Source organism: Mercurialis annua, linkage group LG1-X (assembly GCF_937616625.2).
Source record: "Mercurialis annua linkage group LG1-X, ddMerAnnu1.2, whole genome shotgun sequence".
NCBI lineage: Eukaryota > Viridiplantae > Streptophyta > Magnoliopsida > Malpighiales > Euphorbiaceae > Mercurialis > Mercurialis annua.
This window is the reverse complement of record NC_065570.1, coordinates 7,714,713-7,735,336: the sequence shown is the minus strand read 5'-3', so window position 1 is coordinate 7,735,336 and position 20,624 is coordinate 7,714,713. Positions and strand designations below refer to the sequence as shown.

The 20,624-nt window shown below is 33.2% G+C and overlaps 3 protein-coding genes across 3 annotated transcripts; 1 reads left to right on the top strand and 2 right to left on the bottom strand.

Moving 5' to 3' along the window:
* The first annotated feature begins 3,388 nt into the window (after positions 1-3,388).
* On the top strand, positions 3,389-4,831 carry LOC126665746 (uncharacterized). Its single transcript, XM_050358638.2, has 4 exons — positions 3,389-3,747; positions 3,829-4,134; positions 4,536-4,583; positions 4,658-4,831. The coding sequence occupies exons 1-4, from the start codon at positions 3,457-3,459 to the stop codon at positions 4,814-4,816; spliced, it is 804 nt and encodes a 267-aa protein (XP_050214595.2). The 5' UTR covers positions 3,389-3,456; the 3' UTR covers positions 4,817-4,831.
* An 8,683-nt stretch (positions 4,832-13,514) lies between these two features.
* On the bottom strand, positions 13,515-15,824 carry LOC126687913 (uncharacterized). Its single transcript, XM_050382491.1, has 4 exons — positions 14,986-15,824; positions 14,721-14,906; positions 14,377-14,613; positions 13,515-14,271 (listed from the first exon to the last, which is right to left on the bottom strand). Exons 1-4 carry the CDS (start codon positions 15,822-15,824, stop codon positions 13,515-13,517), a joined length of 2,019 nt encoding a protein of 672 aa, XP_050238448.1.
* A 1,638-nt stretch (positions 15,825-17,462) lies between these two features.
* On the bottom strand, positions 17,463-19,222 carry LOC126687837 (uncharacterized). The gene is made up of 4 exons (XM_050382415.1): positions 19,016-19,222; positions 18,356-18,929; positions 17,774-18,240; positions 17,463-17,705 (listed from the first exon to the last, which is right to left on the bottom strand). The coding sequence occupies exons 1-4, from the start codon at positions 19,220-19,222 to the stop codon at positions 17,463-17,465; spliced, it is 1,491 nt and encodes a 496-aa protein (XP_050238372.1).
* Between the last annotated feature and the right edge of the window lie 1,402 nt (positions 19,223-20,624).

Below are 20,624 nucleotides of genomic sequence, written 5' to 3'. Positions count from 1 at the left end.
AATTATGTTTCCGTAATTTCCTTCTCTATCTAAATAAAAAATGTAATATCAAAAATACCGACTATATATTAGGACTTCAACTTATTTTAAGTCATTTCATCATTTATAGCCGTCACTCTTTTTCCTCTCACAATTCTTTGTCTATACTTCTAATCTCCCTCTCAAATTTCTCTCTCTAAAACGCTCTCTTCCTCTCTTCTTCTGTGGTCGTCGAGTTTTTTCCGTTTGGCCGTTCGTCTCACTGTTGCGCATCTTCTGGTGAATTACTCACTGTCGTATTATAATAAATTAATTATATATCCATCAAATATGTAAAAAACATTTATTAGAATTATTTAAATTTAGTAAAAAAATAAATTAATTTTAATTAGCGTTAAATAAAAATATTTTTTTAAAATATATATGAATTTTATTATAATATAATTAATTATTTAATTTTAAAATTAGTTTTATTCACCAAAAAATACCAAACCTATGCATTTTGTGTCAGTTATAGCCAAACCTTATTTAAATATTTCAGCTGTCATGCCAGCCAATTGCTTAGTTGGCGGTGACGTGGACGATACGGTGTCAGAAAAACCGGTTCGATTCAAAAATGGCTAAAAAAGAAACATAACATATAAGGTTCGGCTAAATCTGGTGATTTTTAAAGATTTGTAATTGACACAAGACGTATAGATTTGGCATTTTTTGGTGATTAAGGTTAAATTAATATATTTAACTTTATATTTTAAGTGACTTTTGACTTAGTTGAATAATTAAGTTAAGCTTAACAAGTGTTATCAGATACTAGTGAACTAAGTCTTAGAAAAATTAATTTAAATAATAAAATGGATCATTAAACACTACCTACTTATTTTTGCCAATTAATTGTTTTTATCAATGATATTATAATCTAATTTAGATAGAATTAATATAGAAAATTATCCAAACTAAATACAAATAATATTTGTTTAATTTAGATTAATTATAAAGCTTATAACTAAATATTTGTATTTCATTTAATAGAATTGGATCAGATTGAAAAAAAGAAATATTTGTTTATTTGTCATCACTGTATTAGGATTAAACTAACAACTACAATAAAATATGTTTATTAATCTAAATATGTGGAATATATTGTTGGATGTAACAAATTCGCTTTAAATAAATATTTTCGTTCCAGAAAGGTCTGAAAAAAATATGAGAAAATTAGGGAATACACTCCAATTTTGAAAATATTTATATAGATTACCTCCCTTATTAAAAGATATAAAAAATACTTCCTCTTTTATTGTTATTTGTGTATTTACTCCCACGTGTCATTTTTAATTATATTTGCGCTGTTTCATTGTTTTTTACGCCGTTTTATTTAAAAGTTTTTTTTTATACTCTTAGGGCAGTTATTGCTCATTATTTCCTGTTTCCCTCTTTTCTCTTCTCTTCTATTCTCTCTCGTTCTCGTTCTATTTCACTCTTCGTGTTTTCTGATTTATTTGCTCTTCACTGCATCGTTTTTTGATTGTTGTATCTTCCATTGTTACTGCTCTATCATCTGCATTGTTCATCGGTGAGTGATTTCTCTAATTTTTTTTTTATTTTTAACGGTTATGCTTTTGTTATATCTTATTTTTTGTTGTGTTAGATCTAGGATTGTGTTTTTTTTTTATGATTTTAATAGTTTTTTTTATCTTACAATATGAATTGCAAATGATTTTGTATTAAAAATTTGTGAATCTGTTAATGCATGTACAATTATTTGATATTTTGTTAGTTCTTATCACTGATTTTGTTTTTTTATACTTTTTATCTCCAGTTTTTATTATACATTATGTCTGATACTGATTTTGATCAAACATTATCAGAATTCTTGATTCAATTGAAGAATCCTGACATTGCTCCTAAAGAAATGGAGGAATCTTCTGATTCTCCGGTCCGTATGAGTTTGAGGAAAAAGACTATTGGTAGTAAACCTGTTGCTCCTAAAATAGAGAAGAAAGCAATAAAGAAATCAAAATCTGTGCAGAAGTCTGTTGCTGGAAAAAGGAAAGCAAATTTTGTGGTACCTAAAAGAGATATTAAGAGGAAAAGGCTTGGTACTGATAATTTGGATAAGAATGATTCATTTCAGGTATTTTTTTGATTAATTGTGTTTTTTTCGTATTGTACTGATAATCGAATGATAATATGATTATAACATGATGACAAGTTGATGATAACATGATGATAGCGTTATGTTAGTATAAATGTGTATACTGATAATATTATGATAATATGCCTTTTTTGTGATAATATTGTGCAACTTGTATGTGTTCAGTTGTTTGGTAATATGATGATAATATAAAATATTTGTTTCTGTTGATACTCTTATGATAATAGTATGTCATTTTGAGAGTGTTGTTTTTTTCTGGTAGTTGTATGTGTTCAGTTATTTGATAATATGATGATAATATAAAATATTGCTTTTATGTTGATACTCTTATGATGTTTTTAATAGTTTTTGTATAACTGATGACAATTTTATGACAGTATGATACCATGATGGTAAGTGTACTGATAATCGAATGATAATATGATTATAACATGATGATAAGTTGATGATAACATGATGATAAGTTGATGATAACATGATGATAGCGTTATGTTAGTATAAATGTGTATACTGATAATATTATGATAATATGTCATTTTTTGTGATAATGTTGTGCAACTTGTATGTGTTCAGTTGTTTGATAATATGATGATAATATAAAATATTTGTTTCTGTTGATACTCTTATGATGTTTTTAAATACTCTTTGTATAACTGATGACAATTTTATGACAGTATGATACCATGATGATAATGATGTTTTTTATAATAATATTTTTGTATAACTGATAACATTATGATACCATTTATAATACTCTTTGCATTTGTGTTTATTGCAGACATTTGATTTGTTACTTGGTCCAAAGGATCGGTTTGTCGGTAAAGTTGGAAATGCTTCACAGAATGCAGTGCTGAAACATATAAAATCGAAGCTTAGTGAAGATCAGTTAGCAACGTTCAAGAACAGTAGGTTTGGTGCCTTTCTAGAACTTGACAAGGATGTACTGAGTCTTAGACTCATACATGCCATACTTTTAAGGGAAGTTCATCACAACAATTTGTCAGAGCTTTGGTTTCATTACGGTTCACAGAATATGCGATTCAGTCTATATGAGTTTGGTCTTGTTAGTGGACTTGTTTGTGTTGGTGATGAGTCAAGGTTTTCTGGTCATTTTAAGGACAGTAATTTTTTTAATAAATATTTTGGTGATGTGAGCAAGATTACCCGTCAGGTTATTGAAGCGAAATTTAAAGAGGCTGCGTGGGAGAATGATGAAGATGCTGTAAAGTTTGCAAAGCTTTACATGGTTCGGTGTTTTTTATTGGGTCATCTTGGGACTACTTTGGTTGACGATCGGTTCATTCACTTGCTTGAGTGCCCTGATTATGATGATTTTCCATGGGGAAAATATTCATTCCAGTTATTTGTTCAGTCTACTAATTAAGAACAAGTTGTGGACTAAACATAATGCATCAAGTCAATCTGCTTTCTATCGTTTGTATGGTTTTCCGCATGCTATTCAGTTTTGGTTTTATGAAACATTGATTTCTGTGCCTGAGTATTTGTGTACTTTGAGCAATGCTGCTGTTTATCCTCGATTACTGTGTTGGAGTCCGAAGGATATTAAGAAAATGCAGAACTTTGATTTTCAGGTTTTTGATGATGGAACTGAAAAGGTATTATGATTCTTATTTAACTTTTTTTCTTTTATTGATTTGTGTGTTATTTGTGAGCTAATTATTTTTTATTTTTTATAGGTCTCAGTGCTTTCAAATATTGTAGCAAATGAGTTTGAGTCAAGTCAACTTATTGTTACTGGACTAAATTATCAAGGTCAAGTTGTGAAGCGAGCAAGAACTTCTGCTTCTGATTCTGAAGATAAAATATTGGAAGTGGCAAGGTCTGCTTGTATTAAATTTGTCCATGAATTGAAAGCACTAATTTTTGATAACAAGGCTGATTATTCTGATGTGGAGTGTGACGTTCGAAAGCGCATTTGTGCTTCTGTGGTTAGTTTTGAAGAAAATCAATTGAGTGATATTTTTGATGACAAATCTGGAAAGGTATGTGTTTTTATAATAACATTATGATAATAGTATATTATGATAACTGTATGATAATGTGAAAATACTGATACTTATATGATATTTTGATGCTCATCTGATAATGTGATGCTCATCTGATAATATGATAATTGTATGATAATTGAATGATAACTGTATGATAACATTTTTGCATAAAACTGTTACTGTTTTAATATTACATATTTATTGTTAGCATTGCAATGATACCTCTATGATAATACTTAATTGTACTGTTATTTTTATGCTCTTTCATGAGTTGTGTTTTGCTGTTTTGTTAATGGCTTATATGTTCATGATAATGTTTTTAATTAATGAGAATATGATGATACTGTTATGATAATCTATTTTATTTATAATGATATAATCATTGTTTAATATAGGCTGATACTGTAGAAGAACTGATATATTCTTCTGACGGTGATTCTGAGGTAAATATTTTTATATATATTTTAATAATATGCATTATTCTAATTATTAATTTTATTAATTTTCGTTTTTGCAGACTGTTAATGAGAATAACAGTGGCTCATCGGAGGAAACTGTGAGTGATGATGATGTGAGTCATAAGGTCTTTAAGGAGAGTGCTGTGATTTTAAATAATGAAAATGTTGTACCTGTTTCTGAATCAGTTGGAGGAAAGGTATTTTTTTATTGTTGTTGATTTCTTTATAATTAACTGTACATTTTACTAATTAATCTTTTTCTGCTGTTAGATTGATGCTGAGGTAAATGTTGAGGAAGTGAAATCCTTGTCCAATGATAATCCTGAAATTGATGATTGTGGTGTAGAAGATGTGGCTGAAGATGTGGGAGAAGCTGTGGCAGAAGTTGATTCTATTGCTGATGATTCAGAGAGGAATTTTGATGTGGATGCTTTTTTTGATAGCAATCCTAGTCAGTGTACTGATAAATTTGATGTAGTTAAGGAGGCTGAGTTACCTGACATAACAGAAGAAGTTGAGGATGCTGATTTAGTTCAAAAAAGGGATGTAATTGGGGATGTTGAGAATGTAAATGTAGCTGATGATATTAATCAGGCTGAGAATTTTAATTCCGTTGAACCGTTGGAGCAGGTCGACAATGTCAATTTCGTTGAGCCGTTGGAGCAGGCTGAGAATGTTACTGCTGTTGAGCTGATGGTGCAGGATAAGAATATTAACGAAGCTCTGGATTCCGTTGCAACTGAGCAGTCTATTTGTGCTGATGGTGTTCCAGACAAGGAACAATTGAGTTTAAAAGAAAAGGAATCTGACTTGGAGGTATAAGCATACAAGTTTGTTAATTTTTTGCTCTCTTATTTTTTTATGATAATGTAATGATACTGTTCTTTTTTTTTATTTTTTGAGTTGTATGGCTACTTGTAAGTTAATTACATGATACTGTAATGATAATGTATTTTTTTTATACTGTTATGATAATGTAATTTTATTATTTTTTAATTGATACTGTATTGATAATATGGTGTTTATATGAGCTGATTTTTTACATTTATGTGATACTGTTATGATAATGATAATTACATGATAATGTCTTATTTTTTACATTTATGTGATACTGTTATGATAATGATAATTCTATGATAATATGTTTTGATACTGTTATGATAATGTAATTTTTTTATATATTGAGTGTGTCATGATAATTATATGATACTCTATGATACTATTATGATAATATGAAATGTTTTTGATTATTTTTTATGTAACAGAATGTTTGTAGTGCTGCTGGTGAAAAAACTGATATGCACAAACAAATTGAAGTTGAACTTGAGATGCTTGGTGAAGTCTGTAGTGATGAGTTTATGACACCTCCTGTTTAGCAATCAGATTTAGATGTTGCAAAGACAACTTTAGAGAAGAAAGTGGATGATAATTCTGATACTGAGATGGATGGTCTTGCTGCTTGTGAGCAACAAGTATCTTCTATTGTGGCATCTTTGTCTACCTGGATTTCGAATGAGGTATTTATTAAATTTAGGTTTTGTTTATTTTTCAATTATTTATGCAAGATAAGTTAACTGAACCTTCTGTTTTATGAAATAAGGTTCCTAAAAAAACAGTTATAAAAGAAGAGAATGTCATTGCTGAACAAGATATACCAGTTAAAACAGTTACTGCTCCTCCAAGAAGGAGATTGAAAGTAATGTTTTTAAATTTATTTTATTTTTAATTAGATGTAATATTTTTTGATATTGTAATGATAATGAAATGTTTTGTTTTCGTATTGTAACAGCTTCCCACAAGGAAAGTTAGTGAAAATTTGAAAAAGGAGACAACGTTGACAAATGTAAAAAGTTGGGCAATTCCATCTTTTGCTTTACTAGAAAAAGTTCGAAACTTAGACAAACCTGAAAAGGTTAAATCAGTTGGTTTGGTGTTTGTAAATCGCAATCTGTTGCTCCTAGAAAGTGTGTCTGATATGTGTAATCAAGCATGGCTTTCTGAATTTAATGATTGGATTTGTGTTGGCACATACAAGAGAAAAACAGAGCAGTAAGCTTTCTGTCATTTTCTTATTTTAATATGTATATTTTTTTTATCTTGTTGTAACACAATTTTTTTGAATTTTTGTAGCCATGAAATTTATTATCCAAACTATAAAATTTTAAAACCAGTTACAAGGCTTGGCGGAGAGGAAATTCGTGTGAAAGATTTCTTTTTCAAGCTTCATACACCTGGAGCTTATTTGGATTCAAGTGTAAGTGTATCATTATATTGTTTATATAATTATATGATTGATTGATAACAATATGATAATATAGATTGATAACATTATGATAATCACTGGTGATGAAAACAGTGGATAAAATAATGAGATAATGTTTTCTGATAACATTATGATAATCTAATTATAACATTATGATAATATGTGTTTTTATGATCATAAATGTTTTTATGATACTTCTATTATGTCTTCTTACTTTTGGTTTGTTTTATTATTTTATTTTCAGCATATTGACTGCCTGTTTGCATATTTGAGGAAGAAGTGTTTGTTTCTGAACAATGGTTACAGTACATGTGCAAATTTCTTTGACCAGTATGTGCAGAATGGGTATTTAATCTATAAGGAGGTTGGCAGTGTGACTGAAATACCGCAGTTCTCTGAATTGTATAATTTCATTGTTGGTGAAGATGGTGTTTATAAGAGGGCTTGGGGAGATGTGAAGAATGTACTGTTCCCAGTTCATCTTAAAGTTGATGGTGAAAATCAGGATCATTGGATTCTTGCTAAGCTCAGTTTTGAATATAGGACTTTTTTTATCTACAACTCTCGCAGGAGTGAGCTCTATGACAAGCATACTGCTATTGCTATGAATGCATATGCAACATTGATCCCATTGCTATTGGATACTGTTGGATTTTATGATCGAAGGGACATCGACTTCAAATCTGTTTATTATATGGGCAAGAAAAACACTGATCCATTCGTTGTAGCTTATGTTAACAACCTTCCTGTTCAAGAGGATGCGTAAGTCTCTATCTTTTGGTCTTTTTATATTTTTTGAAATAGTGATTTAATGAGATAGTTTCATAATTATTATACCACAATGCAGAGATTGTGGCGTTTACGTTGCAGATTTTGCTGAATACTTGATAGAAGGGAAGGCTATTCCGAGACAAATCAGTTGTAGTGTTGTTCGTGAGCGATATGCAGCAAATCTGTACATTTATGGAAGGTGGAAGATCAAGAGTGGATATATATCAAATGAATGTTAATGTTTTAGTTTTTGGTTTAGGTGTTTCATTTTGTTATTCTGTAAAAAAAAAATGGTTGTGTAGATTTTTTTTTACTGTTAATGACTTTTATTATGATGTAATGACAATTGTTTGATCAGTTTTATGATAATGAGATGATAAGTTTGTGATACATAAATGATGATAAACTGTTTGTTCATTATCAGATGTTTGGTTTACTGTGACTCATATGATAATTGTATGTTACTGTTATCAAATTTATGATTATCTGATTTTATATATTTTAATGATTATCATATGTTTAATATTTAGATGATTTTTATATATTTTAATGATTAACATATGATAATATTTTATAATATTTGTATATGGTTGATAATAAGATGATAATGTAATGATAATATTATGATAATAACATTCATAAATGATAATAAACTGTTGTCCATTTATCAGATGTTTGGTTTACTGTGACTCATATGATAATTATATGTTACTGTTATCAAGTTTATGATTATCTGATTTTATATATTTTAATGATTATCATATGTTTAATACTTAGATGATAAACATATGATAATATTTTATCATAATGATATATGGTTGATAATAAGATGATAATGTAATGATAATATTATGATAATAACATGATATTACTCCATCAGATATTGAATGATATTTTTTTATTTATTGAAAAATAGTACCATTGAAAATCTCAAATCACAGTTTTCTATCTGTTTTTTGGAATATTTTTACAAGTTTTACGATTATGTCCATAATATCCACATCTGCTGCACTTGTTTTGATTCTTTTGTTCTTCTGCTCCTTTTATTCTTCTCTTTTTTGGTCTTCCTGGCTTAGTTCTCCCTATAGGAGGTAAGACAATGATATCCTCAACCGCTGCAGTGACTTCCCATGTTTCTTCTTTAGGAACTGGGTATACAGTTTGTGCATATGTAGCAAGCATTGCTTCATTTGTGAAGTACTTTGAGCAATATTCAGTTGGGTCTTGATGTTTGTAGTTTAATACAGCAGCAGCATGTTTACATGGGATCATTTCTTCTTGATATCTGTTGCATGTACAAGATTTTTCCTTGATGTTAACAGTAGAGGTATCACCATTTTCAGTAACAGTGTATATGTCATCATTAGATGGCTCTACCTGATATACATGTGATAATGTCAAAAATATTAAAAGATAATAGCATATGATAATAGAATGATAATAAACTGATAATAGCATATGATAATAGAATGATAATAAACTGATAATAGCATGATAAGATGAAAATATTTCTAACTGTGATAAGAATGAATCCGTACCTCTATTTTGAGTGAATTTAAATAGTTTTGCCTTAGGACATCATCATATTTTGACGACAATTTTGTAAAGGTTCCTTTAGCAATATTTCTGTTCTTGTAGCTCCACCTTTGAATCAAATTTCTCAAGTATTCCATAAGCATCGTAACTGGTAATTCTCGTGCTCTATTTACTGCTGCATTAAATGACTCATCAGTTGTTAGCAAAAATACTAACTTGTAATAATCCGGAAGTACGGAATCGATCCCACGAAGACAAGAGGTTTAAAGTGAACGAACACGGATTTTAAAATTCAATTTGGAAAGCAACAAGTAAATTGATTTGAAGTAATAACTACGGGACTTTAAAATCAATAAAATCAACAATTAACTACTAAGCAAGCAATTAAATCGTTACTTAAATTAAACAATTAACTAGACAATCGCTAATTAACACAAGATTTAATCAATAGAGAGAAACGCTTAGAGGTTGCTAATTAGGGTTGAAACGTTCTAGCTAACCGGGGTTGATTTAGTATTTGGTTCGGGTCAAGTTTTTCTAAAATGCCTAATCCGCTCTCTCGAGTCCGCAATTAGAGCTAATTGTAATTTAATTAATACACTGAAATCTAAATCGCTCTCGCGTAATTAGATTTCGATTATATCAATTGAACCCAATCGCGAAGCTAACCTATAACCAATTAAGTCCTAAACCGCTCTCGCGTGATTAAGCCCTAATTAAATGATTTGCTAATTCCGGGTTATTAAATGACTCTCGCCTAATTAATTACCCTTTTGACCTAGGATTAGGAGATCAATCTATCCTAGGCATAAAGCACACAAATCACTACAAACCCTTATACCCAAACAAACCCTAATCAACTAATCACAATCAACCTTCATTAACAACCCCTAAACAAAGGGTTTAGCTACTAATCACAAACATATTAACAATAACTAATAAGTAAGAAATAAGAATAAACATAGTGTAGAGATTAATTACCTTGTAATAATTGAAGACCCAAAGCATAAAAGAGATAATGAAGAACAATAATAAGGAACCAATAATCTTCTATTAATAATAATAATCTTCAATCCATAACAAAAAACTCAAAATATCACTAAGAACAAGTGTAATTCAAAAAGCTGAGAATAGTAAGTGAAATGGGGGCTACAAATCTAAAATTGAGTGCATAACCCTAAAAATAGAAAAGAAGGGATCCTTTTATAGTTTAAGGATAAAAAGGGAATAAAAATACACTATATGACAAGTCTAAATGAGGTAGCCAATCAAAATAGATCACAAAATTGTCCACATGTGCCTTTTTAGCTCCAAATCACGTATCTTCATTAATGAGCTGTTTCTATCGAAATGAAATGGTTTCTATAGAAACAGGCTTAAGTGAAAAGCTCACTGGATGCATTTCTGACATGGTTTCTGAGGAGATCTCGATAGAAACCAATCTGTCTCGATCGAGACAGACGTTTCTGAGGAGGTTTCTGAGGAAGTTTCGATAGAAACAAGCTCTGACTTGATCACTTCTGCTTCCTCTAGTCTTGATTGCTCCAATTACGCTCCAAATTGCCCGATTCTCGTCAATATGTACCTAAAACACTTCGACATGAAAATGAGCAATAAAACCACTTAAATGGACACTAATCATGGCATAATTACATCAAAATAGACCCACATAATAGGTGTAATTCTACACCTATCAAACCTCCTCACACTTACCCTTTGCTCGTCCCGAGCAAGAATTGAATCTCGCTTAGATACACATGCTAGCAAACTGAATCGCTGAAACACAAACCGCATTTAAATTCATAAGTCATAAAGAGATGAATGCTTCCTTCCAAGTATAGCAACCGCTAAAGATGCACACTAGTGAAAACTCAATTGCACCATCATAATTTAGAGCACTCAATAACTCAATCACATAGAGTCACATTATCACTTGCGGGACATGTCAAATAAGTATGAGTTTTCACAAAGGCAATTCAAAGTAAATTTGTGCTAAAATTAACCAAAAGGCATGAATCCTCACAAGTTTACACTCCGACGCTCAACGTGTTTAGGGTAGTGCAAAACAAATTTAAAGCTCACAAAGCACACATAAATTCACCATAGGCTTGACTATAATCCGGGACTCCACCACTTAGTTCGGTAATCAACACAAGTCAAATGGACTTAAAATGGGTTGTAATGGGGTTGAGGTGTAGGGTAGGTTTAAAAGGGTAAAATTTGGCTAAACAAATAACTTGATGGCTAAAAACAAAACAAAACTCAAAGAACCAACTTGGAAATTACAAACACAAAACGAACAATTTCTTCATTTCTTGCCTCTTTTTATTCTTTTGCATTCATTTTTCTTCTTTTTCTCTCTTATTTTTTTTTATATGCATTTTCTTTTCCTTTTCTCAACCAATTTTATTCTTTCTTTGTTTGATTTTCTTTCTTTTTCTATAAGACATTTGTTCGCTATTTTTTTTTCTTTTTCATCAAGTTGTGATAAATTGTTTCTAAAAATTAAGCCAATCAAGTTAAATGAGGTGTTTTAAAGAGGTAAATGTTGAAAAGTTTAAATGTGTGAATTTTGGGGTTAAAATCAAGGGAAAGGTTTAGGCTCAAATTTGTGCAACTAATGGAAAAATGGGGTAGTCTTTTAAGTGGTTTTAAGAAAAATGTGTAGTCCTAATGCCATTCTCATTTTTGTGCCAAAAACTCAACAATGTGATTTTGAACGGATACAAATCAAGTTCTAGGAATTAAATGCACACAAGATTCTCACAACAAAAACATTAGGCTCAAATTTTCATCAAAAAGTTGTGTAATGCCAAAAGTTTAATTTCCGCACAAGTAAGCCAATCATGCCTAAAATCAACTCAACCATTAAATTTTTTAAAACAACATCTCATGAATCCGCATCAAAGTAACTACTATGCAACCACAATCTCAAACTCTATTTAATTATAATCATGCAATTAACATTTCACTATGTGAGCATCATCAACTATTGCTATTTCAAAGAAGTTGCATTTCAATCCATTTATGAGTCGGAATATCAAACATGAAAGGTGTTTCAAACAACAAAAGATCACTAGCAAATTTTAACAATATCAAGCTCAAGGCTAAGTGATACAAGGCATCCCCACACCAAAATAGCACTAAAAACAAAAACATAAAACCTAACTAATCAAACACACCAAAAACATAAAAGATAACAAACATCCTAAACACACATCCTAACAAAAGCTAATCACTAACGAAACAATTTTACTAACCCCCTCCTCACACTATTTCATGCTATGTCCACATTGCAATGAAATAAATAAAAGGAAAATTGCATAAGTTAGGGATTAGAAAACAAATCTCGCTAGTCAAAAACTGGGGGTTCCGGTGATGGCTCGAATGACGGGTACCGCTTGTCTCCTGAGCTTCCGATAGATTGTCGGAAATGATGATCGGAAGAGGCTTGTTTTCTCCAACGAAGGCGTACCGGAGGTGTGGTGGCAATGGCTTCATTTCCACAATTGGTGGCACAACGGAGGAGGGAGGAGTGATTCCCTCATTCTTAGTTAAATTCTCTTGTTCCGGCTCATCTTCATCAGAATACTCATCATTGAGCTCATCGGAATAGAAAGTAACCTTTGAAAGTTGAGAAAAAAACAGTGTTGGATTTCAGTTTGCCTGTTTCTATCGAGATCTCCTCAGAAACCTCCTCAGAAACGTCTGTCTCGATCGAGACAGGTCTGTTTCGATAGAAACAGGCATTTTTCATTTCTGCACTGTTTGTTTTCTGGTTCACTGTTTCTAAGGGACCAAAACCATTTCGAAAGAAACAAGCTTCTGAGAATTTCTGCTGTACCAAACTCCAATTTTTTCTACACACCACCAAAAATAACACCCCGACATCACACGGAATAAAAAATAATAAAGTTTAAACTCAACAAAATAAGAAATAAAGCAAAATAACACAAAGATCACACAAACAACGAAATGACACAAAATAACACAAATGCAAAACATAACAAACAAAGTAAAAATATCGAACCTCTCGGGATTGCCTCTCGAGTGCGCTTGTTTAAAGTCGAAAGCTCGACCGTCGATCCTCAAAATCATGGAGGATCAAAAAGAGCGAATTGCTCACGGCTCTCATTCCTCAACACTCTTGGATATGGTTTGCACCATTGTTCAAGCACCTTAAAAACATCTCCATTGGCCCCCTCCAACTCAATCAAATCATCCTCCGATTTGCGCCGTGTTTTAAACGGTCGACTCCACTGAGAAATCAACTTCCCCACATGTGAATGCTCTTGGGAGGTTCGAACTTGGACGTACTCACCAAGAGTAGCAACTTCCGTGCACATTTATCTCTTGCTTGCGGTTGCTATGCCGTTGAGCTTCAACTTCCATGATGCCCAATGTCTTGGTTTTCCCTTACGTGGCTTGACATGAGGTGTCATCTTGATTTTTGCACACACAATTTTGGGTTCTTTCTTATGAACCTCCTTCATAGGCACATGCAATGTGGGTTCAATAGCATCAATCTTCATACATTTCTCCTCCTCACACTTGCTTTTTCCATGCCTCATGTCAAATTCTATGCTCTCATCATTCATTCTCAATGTTATCTTTCCCGCATTAACATCAACCAATGCTCGCCCCGTATTGAGAAAAGGGCGCCCAAGAATCATGGGGCAATCTTTGTCGACCGCATAATCAAGCACAACAAAGTCCACCGGAAAGATGAATTTATCGACCTTCACGAGAACATCTTCAACAATCCCATACGGCCTCTTCAATGAGTGATCCGCTAGTTGGAGTACCATCGAGGTGCTCTTCACGGTTTGATCTCCACATAATGCCCTGAAAAGAGTTAAAGGCATAAGATTAATGCTAGCACTAAGATCACATAAGCAATTTATTGAACTCATAGTGCCAATAGTGCAAGGTATAGAGAAACTCCCTGGGTCCTTCAACTTAGCCGGTAGATCATTCAAAATGATTGAGCTACACACTTCCGGAATGGGAACCGTTGCACCACTATCCCAACTCCGTTTGTTGGTAATGATGTCCTTCAAGAACTTGGCATATTGCGGCATCTCTCGGAGTGCATCCGCCAAGCTAAGATTAATTTGCAATTTCTTGAAAATCTCAAGGAACTTATGAAATTTTTCGTTCCCTTGAGCTTTCCTTAACCGGCTTGGAAACGGAACCGGTGGTACAAACGGTGGTGGCGGTGGCGGTCTCACATAAGGCTCTTCAACCTCAATAGCCACCTCCTCACAAACAATAGGTGGCTCTTGACTAGAGCTAGCAACATCAATCACCACTTGAGGCTCATCTTCCTCAACCACATGCTTCTTACCATTAGCTTTTTCCAAGTTTCGCCCACTCCGAAGCTCTATTGCTTTTAGGTGCTCCCTTGGGTTATTCTCCGTAGTAGAGGGCAATCCCCCTTGTGGTCTACCTTGAAGTGAGATAGCCATTTGAGAAATTTGGGTCTCCAAATGATGAATAGTGGAAGCTTGGTTCTTCTCCCTTTGCTCCATCTTTTCCAATTTCTCAAGTACCTTGGCAAGCACGTTTCCCTCATCCGTGTTCCGTGGTTGTTGGAAACCCGGAGGGTGTTGGGGTCTTCCACTATAATTGTTTCCATGGTTCGGGTTTCCTTGATAGTGACCTTGTTGTTGTGGAGGCCTATTGTTGCTTTGGAAGCTTGGACCCGCTTGATTAGACCCTTGAGCATTGCCTTGCCCCTCTTGATTCCTCCACCCGAAATTTGGATGATTCCTCCATCCGGGGTTGTAGGTGTTGGAATAAGGATCATTAGCTTGCCTTTGCCCCCCAATGTAATTCACTTGCTCACTCAAGGCTTGACCCGTAACTAGGCACTCTCCTCCCGAATGGCCAAAATCACCACAAAACTCACAACCGACTTGAACATAAGCCACCGGAGCATTTCTTTGCATAGGAGCGACTTGTTTCTTGAGAGCATCCACTTGAGCTTGAAGCGAAGCATTTGTGGCTTTTATGGACTCCATCTCCCTCACTTGATCAAGAGTCATGAGTGACTTTTGATTTGGTGGCGCTCTTCTCTCCATAGGACCCCAAGTACTACTAACCACGGCTAATTTTTCCACTAATTCAAGAGCTTCTTCATAAGTCTTTTGCATAAGCGAACCGCCCGAAGCCGCATCAATAGTAGCTCGGGTAGTGACATTTGTCCCATCATAGAATATTTGTATAACATGCTCTCTATTGAGCCGATGATGAGGCACACTCCGTTGTAAATCCTTGAACCGCTCCCACGCCTCATGAAGTGATTCTCCTTCAAATTGGACAAACTCAAGTATGTCTTTAGTCAACTTTGTAGTCTTGCCATGAGGGAAATATTTGTTGAGAAAAGCTTGAGCCAACTCTCTCCAATTGTGAATAGACTCATTTGGTAGAGAATGTAACCAAATGCTAGCTTTGTCCCTCAAAGAGAAGGGGAACATCCGAAGCTTAATTTGGTCCGCCGTTATCCCATGAAGCTTGAATGTGTTTAGAACACCCAAAAACTTGGCGATATGCTCATTCGGATCCTCGTGACTCAACCCAAAGAAGGCACAACGATTTTCCAAAAGTTGAATGGTACTCGGCTTGATCTCAAAAGTTGCCGCTTGAACCGGCATTGTAAAGCATCCAAAAGTGGCATTATCCACATCCGGCAAGAAAAACTCGCCCAAAGTTTGTCTTTGTTGGTTTTGCACTTGTGCGTGCACTTGGGGTCGATCATCCCTTGGGCGGTCTTGTTGCCTTGGTCGGTTCACATTCCCTAATGGAGGAGCGGGTGGATATTGTTGTTCCCCTCCATCCATTAAAGGATTCAACCTTTCCTCTTCATCATAATTGTTTCCCTCGTTATTCATAACTTCGGGTATACGGGCTCTTCTTCTTACACCTCTTTCGTAGTTACCGAGGTTATCTTGGAACGGTTCTAGTGGTAGATTGGCTCGTCGCGTATTGTGCATACACGAAAATCAAAATCCCTACACAAACAAAAACAAGAAAACCGAGTGTAAACCACGAAAGACAAATAATAAACAATAAAACCAAAAACAGAAAATAACGCTAACTCGGCCGAATTTCAAAATACTTTCAATCAATTAAACGCAACCTTGTCCCCGGCGACGGCGCCAAAAACTTGTTAGCAAAAATACTAACTTGTAATAATCCGGAAGTACGGAATCGATCCCACGAAGACAAGAGGTTTAAAGTGAACGAACACGGATTTTAAAATTCAATTCGGAAAGCAACAAGTAAATTGATTTGAAGTAATAACTACGGGACTTTAAAATCAATAAAATCAACAATTAACTACTAAGCAAGCAATTAAATCGTTACTTTAATTAAACAATTAACTAGGCAATCGCTAATTAACACAAGATTTAATCAATAGAGAGAAACGCTTAGAGGTTGCTAATTAGGGTTGAAACGTTCTAGCTAACCGGGGTTGATTTAGTATTTGGTTCGGGTCAAGTTTTTCTAAAATGCCTAATCCGCTCTCTCGAGTCCGCAATTAGAGCTAATTGTAATTTAATTAATACACCGAAATCTAAATCGCTCTCGCGTAATTAGATTTCGATTATATCAATTGAACCCAATCGCGAAGCTAACCTATAACCAATTAAGTCCTAAACCGCTCTCGCGTGATTAAGCCCTAATTAAATGATTTGCTAATTCCGGGTTATTAAATGACTCTCGCCTAATTAATTACCCTTTTGACCTAGGATTAGGAGATCAATCTATCCTAGGCATAAAGCACACAAATCACTACAAACCCTTATACCCAAACAAACCCTAATCAACTAATCACAATCAACCTTCATTAACAACCCCTAAACAAAGGGTTTAGCTACTAATCACAAACATATTAACAATAACTAATAAGTAAGAAATAAGAATAAACATAGTGTAGAGATTAATTACCTTGTAATAATTGAAGACCCAAAGCATAAAAGAGATAATGAAGAACAATAATAAGGAACCAATAATCTTCAATCCATAACAAAAAACTCAAAATATCACTAAGAATAAGTGTAATTCAAAAAGCTGAGAATAGTAAGTGAAATGGGGGCTACAAATCTAAAATTGAGTGCATAACCCTAAAAATAGAAAAGAAGGGATCCTTTTATAGTTTAAGGATAAAAAGGGAATAAAAATACACTATATGACAAGTCTAAATGAGGTAGCCAATCAAAATAGATCACAAAATTGTCCACATGTGCCTTTTTAGCTCCAAATCACGTATCTTCATTAATGAGCTGTTTCTATCGAAATGAAATGGTTTCTATAGAAACAGGCTTAAGTGAAAAGCTCACTGGATGCATTTCTGACATGGTTTCTGAGGAGATCTCGATAGAAACCAATCTGTCTCGATCGAGACAGACGTTTCTGAGGAGGTTTCTGAGGAAGTTTCGATAGAAACAAGCTCTGACTTGATCACTTCTGCTTCCTCTAGTCTTGATTGCTCCAATTACGCTCCAAATTGCCCGATTCTCGTCAATATGTACCTAAAACACTTCGACATGAAAATGAGCAATAAAACCACTTAAATGGACACTAATCATGGCATAATTACATCAAAATAGACCCACATAATAGGTGTAATTCTACACCTATCAGCAGTATTTGAAGTCATTATGTTGTATCTTTTGTTCACAGAATGTGAAACTGCCCACCTTTCAAAACCTGCATCTTTGAGATAAGCTGTAACTCTTGGATTTACGTTGCTCATTTCTGCCATATGAATATTGAATTCTTCCTTTGTATAAGCTCTTGTTGCTGCTTTGAACAGGTCTTTAATTGTCTTCTGATCCTTTTTAAATCTGCTTTTCACGTTACTTAGTAAATGATATAAGCAAATATCATGTTGAACTTCTCCAGCAAAAACACTTTCTATTGCATTTTTAATACTCATATGTCTGTCTGAAATTATACACATTCCTTCCCTTACACCAAAAACAGTTTTGATTTGTCTAAAAAACCAATTCCAAGATGCATCATTTTCTGAATCTGTTATTGAAAAGGCAAGAGGGAAGATTTTTCCTGTAAAATAAGAAGCAAAATAAAATAATGATATTACGATGATACTGTAATGATATTATAATGATACTGTAATGATAATACGATGATATCGTGATGATAATGATATTAATCATACCTGCTGCATCAAGAGTTGAAGCTGAAAACAGAGAACCTCCAAATGGTCCTTTCAAAAATGTAGCATCAACAACCATAATAGGCATACAGTGACTCCATCCACTTATTGATGCATTAAGTGACATGAATGCATAAAGAAAAGTATGATCCACATTTCTTTGTAAGCTTACAACTGATCCTGGATTTGTTTGCTTCACCATGTGAAGATATCTCGGTAGTAGACCAAATGAATTTTCTGGTTTCCCTCTTAAAAGCTCTAGTGCAATTTCTCGACATTTCCAAGCTTTCCAGTAATCCAATTTAATGCTATAATCATTTCTCATGTCTCTGATTATGTCATTAGGTGTGTAAATTGTCTTGATATCCAACAAGTTTGACTTTATTATTTTTGCTATGGTTTTTGAGCTGACAAACCTCAGGTCTCCCATTCTCATCTCCAAAGAACATGTATGATAATTGTTGAACTTACGCACTCGAAACATTTTTATATGACCAATTTTCGAGGCATAAAATTTCCAATCACAATGGTCATCTATGCATTTTAATCGGTACTGTCTTACGCATGATTTTTGGACCTGTAATTATTAATAATATACAGTATCAGTTTTTTGTGAAACTGTTATGATAATAAAATGTCAAAATCAGAATATTTGAAATGTACCTTGAACTGAAAGTGTTCTTTTAGTCCATATAGGCTCATCTCTGATATTAATGTTTCTTTATCTGTGAATATGCCTCCTTCTTCTATTTTCTGATTTGCTTGATTGGTTGCAACATGATCTTCATCAAAATCTGTTTCTGGAAGATTTTCTTGAAGTGTGCAGAGAAGGTTTGCATATTCAATCATATCCAAATTTGAATAAGACATTTATGTTTCTTTAGAGTTTTGTTCATCCAGTTGCGTTATATTGTCTTCATGAACAAGAAGTGAATTGTTTGCAGCTTCTGATGATGATGTTTCCAAAAAAGAAGCAGATTTATTCAATATGATGCAGATTGGATATCTTGTGAAGTTAAGTTCACTCTTCTTTAACTGTATATAGAATCTGAGACTTCTTTCATCTGCTATTTTGACTGGAGGATAATCATCACTGATTAGATATTGAATATCTAATTCAGTTTCAGTATCTTGAACTTGCAAACTTTGATATACTAATTCGATAAAACTATTGAATGTGCAGTTCATTTCCAATAAAATTCCTGTCATTTTGAAGTCAGTATACTTTCCATCTTCAGTCCATTGCCCATCATGTTGCATTAGTACTTGGATAAATTCCATCCTGAAAATGATAAACAGATGATTATCAGTTGAAATATTATCATATGTGTATCAGTTGATACATTATCATATGTGTATCACATTATTAAATAATCATAAGAGTATCACAGTATCATATGATAATCTGATGATAATGTATCATCTGATAATCAGACTGTCAGATACTTCTACGATAATCAGACTGTCAAATACTCGTATGATAATCAGACTGTATATGATAATCAGACTGTCAGATAGTCATATGATAATCAGACTGTCACATAGTCATATGATAATCAGACTGTCAGATCATCATATGATAATCATATGACATTATCATATGACACTCACAGCTTCAATATGACTATCTGATTATCATATGACTATCTGACAGTCTGATTATCATAACAGTATCTGACAGTCTGATAGATAGTCAGATACTCATATGATAACTGTCAGATAATCATATGATAATCAGACTATCAGATACTCATATGATAATCATATGACACTCTCAGCTTCAATATGACTATCTGATTATCATATGACTATCTGATAGTCTGATTATCATAACAGTATCTGACAGTCTGATAGATAGTCAGATACTCATATGATAATCAGTTTTGTCAGATACTCATATGATAATCAGACTGTCAGATACTCATATGATAATCAGTTTTGTCAGATACTCATATGATAATCAGACTGTCAGATACTCATATGATAATCAGACTGTCAGATACTCATATGATAATCAGTTTTGTCAGATACTCATATGATAATCAGTTTTTTCAGATAGTCATATGATAATCAGACTGTCAGATAGTCATATGATAATCAGACTGTCAGATACTCATATGATAATCAGACTGTCAGATACTCATATGATAATCAGATTGTCAGATACTCATATGACACTCACAGCTTCAATATGAGCATCACATTATGTGATAATCAGACTGTCAGATACTCATATGATAATCGGACTGTCAGATACTCATATGATAATCAT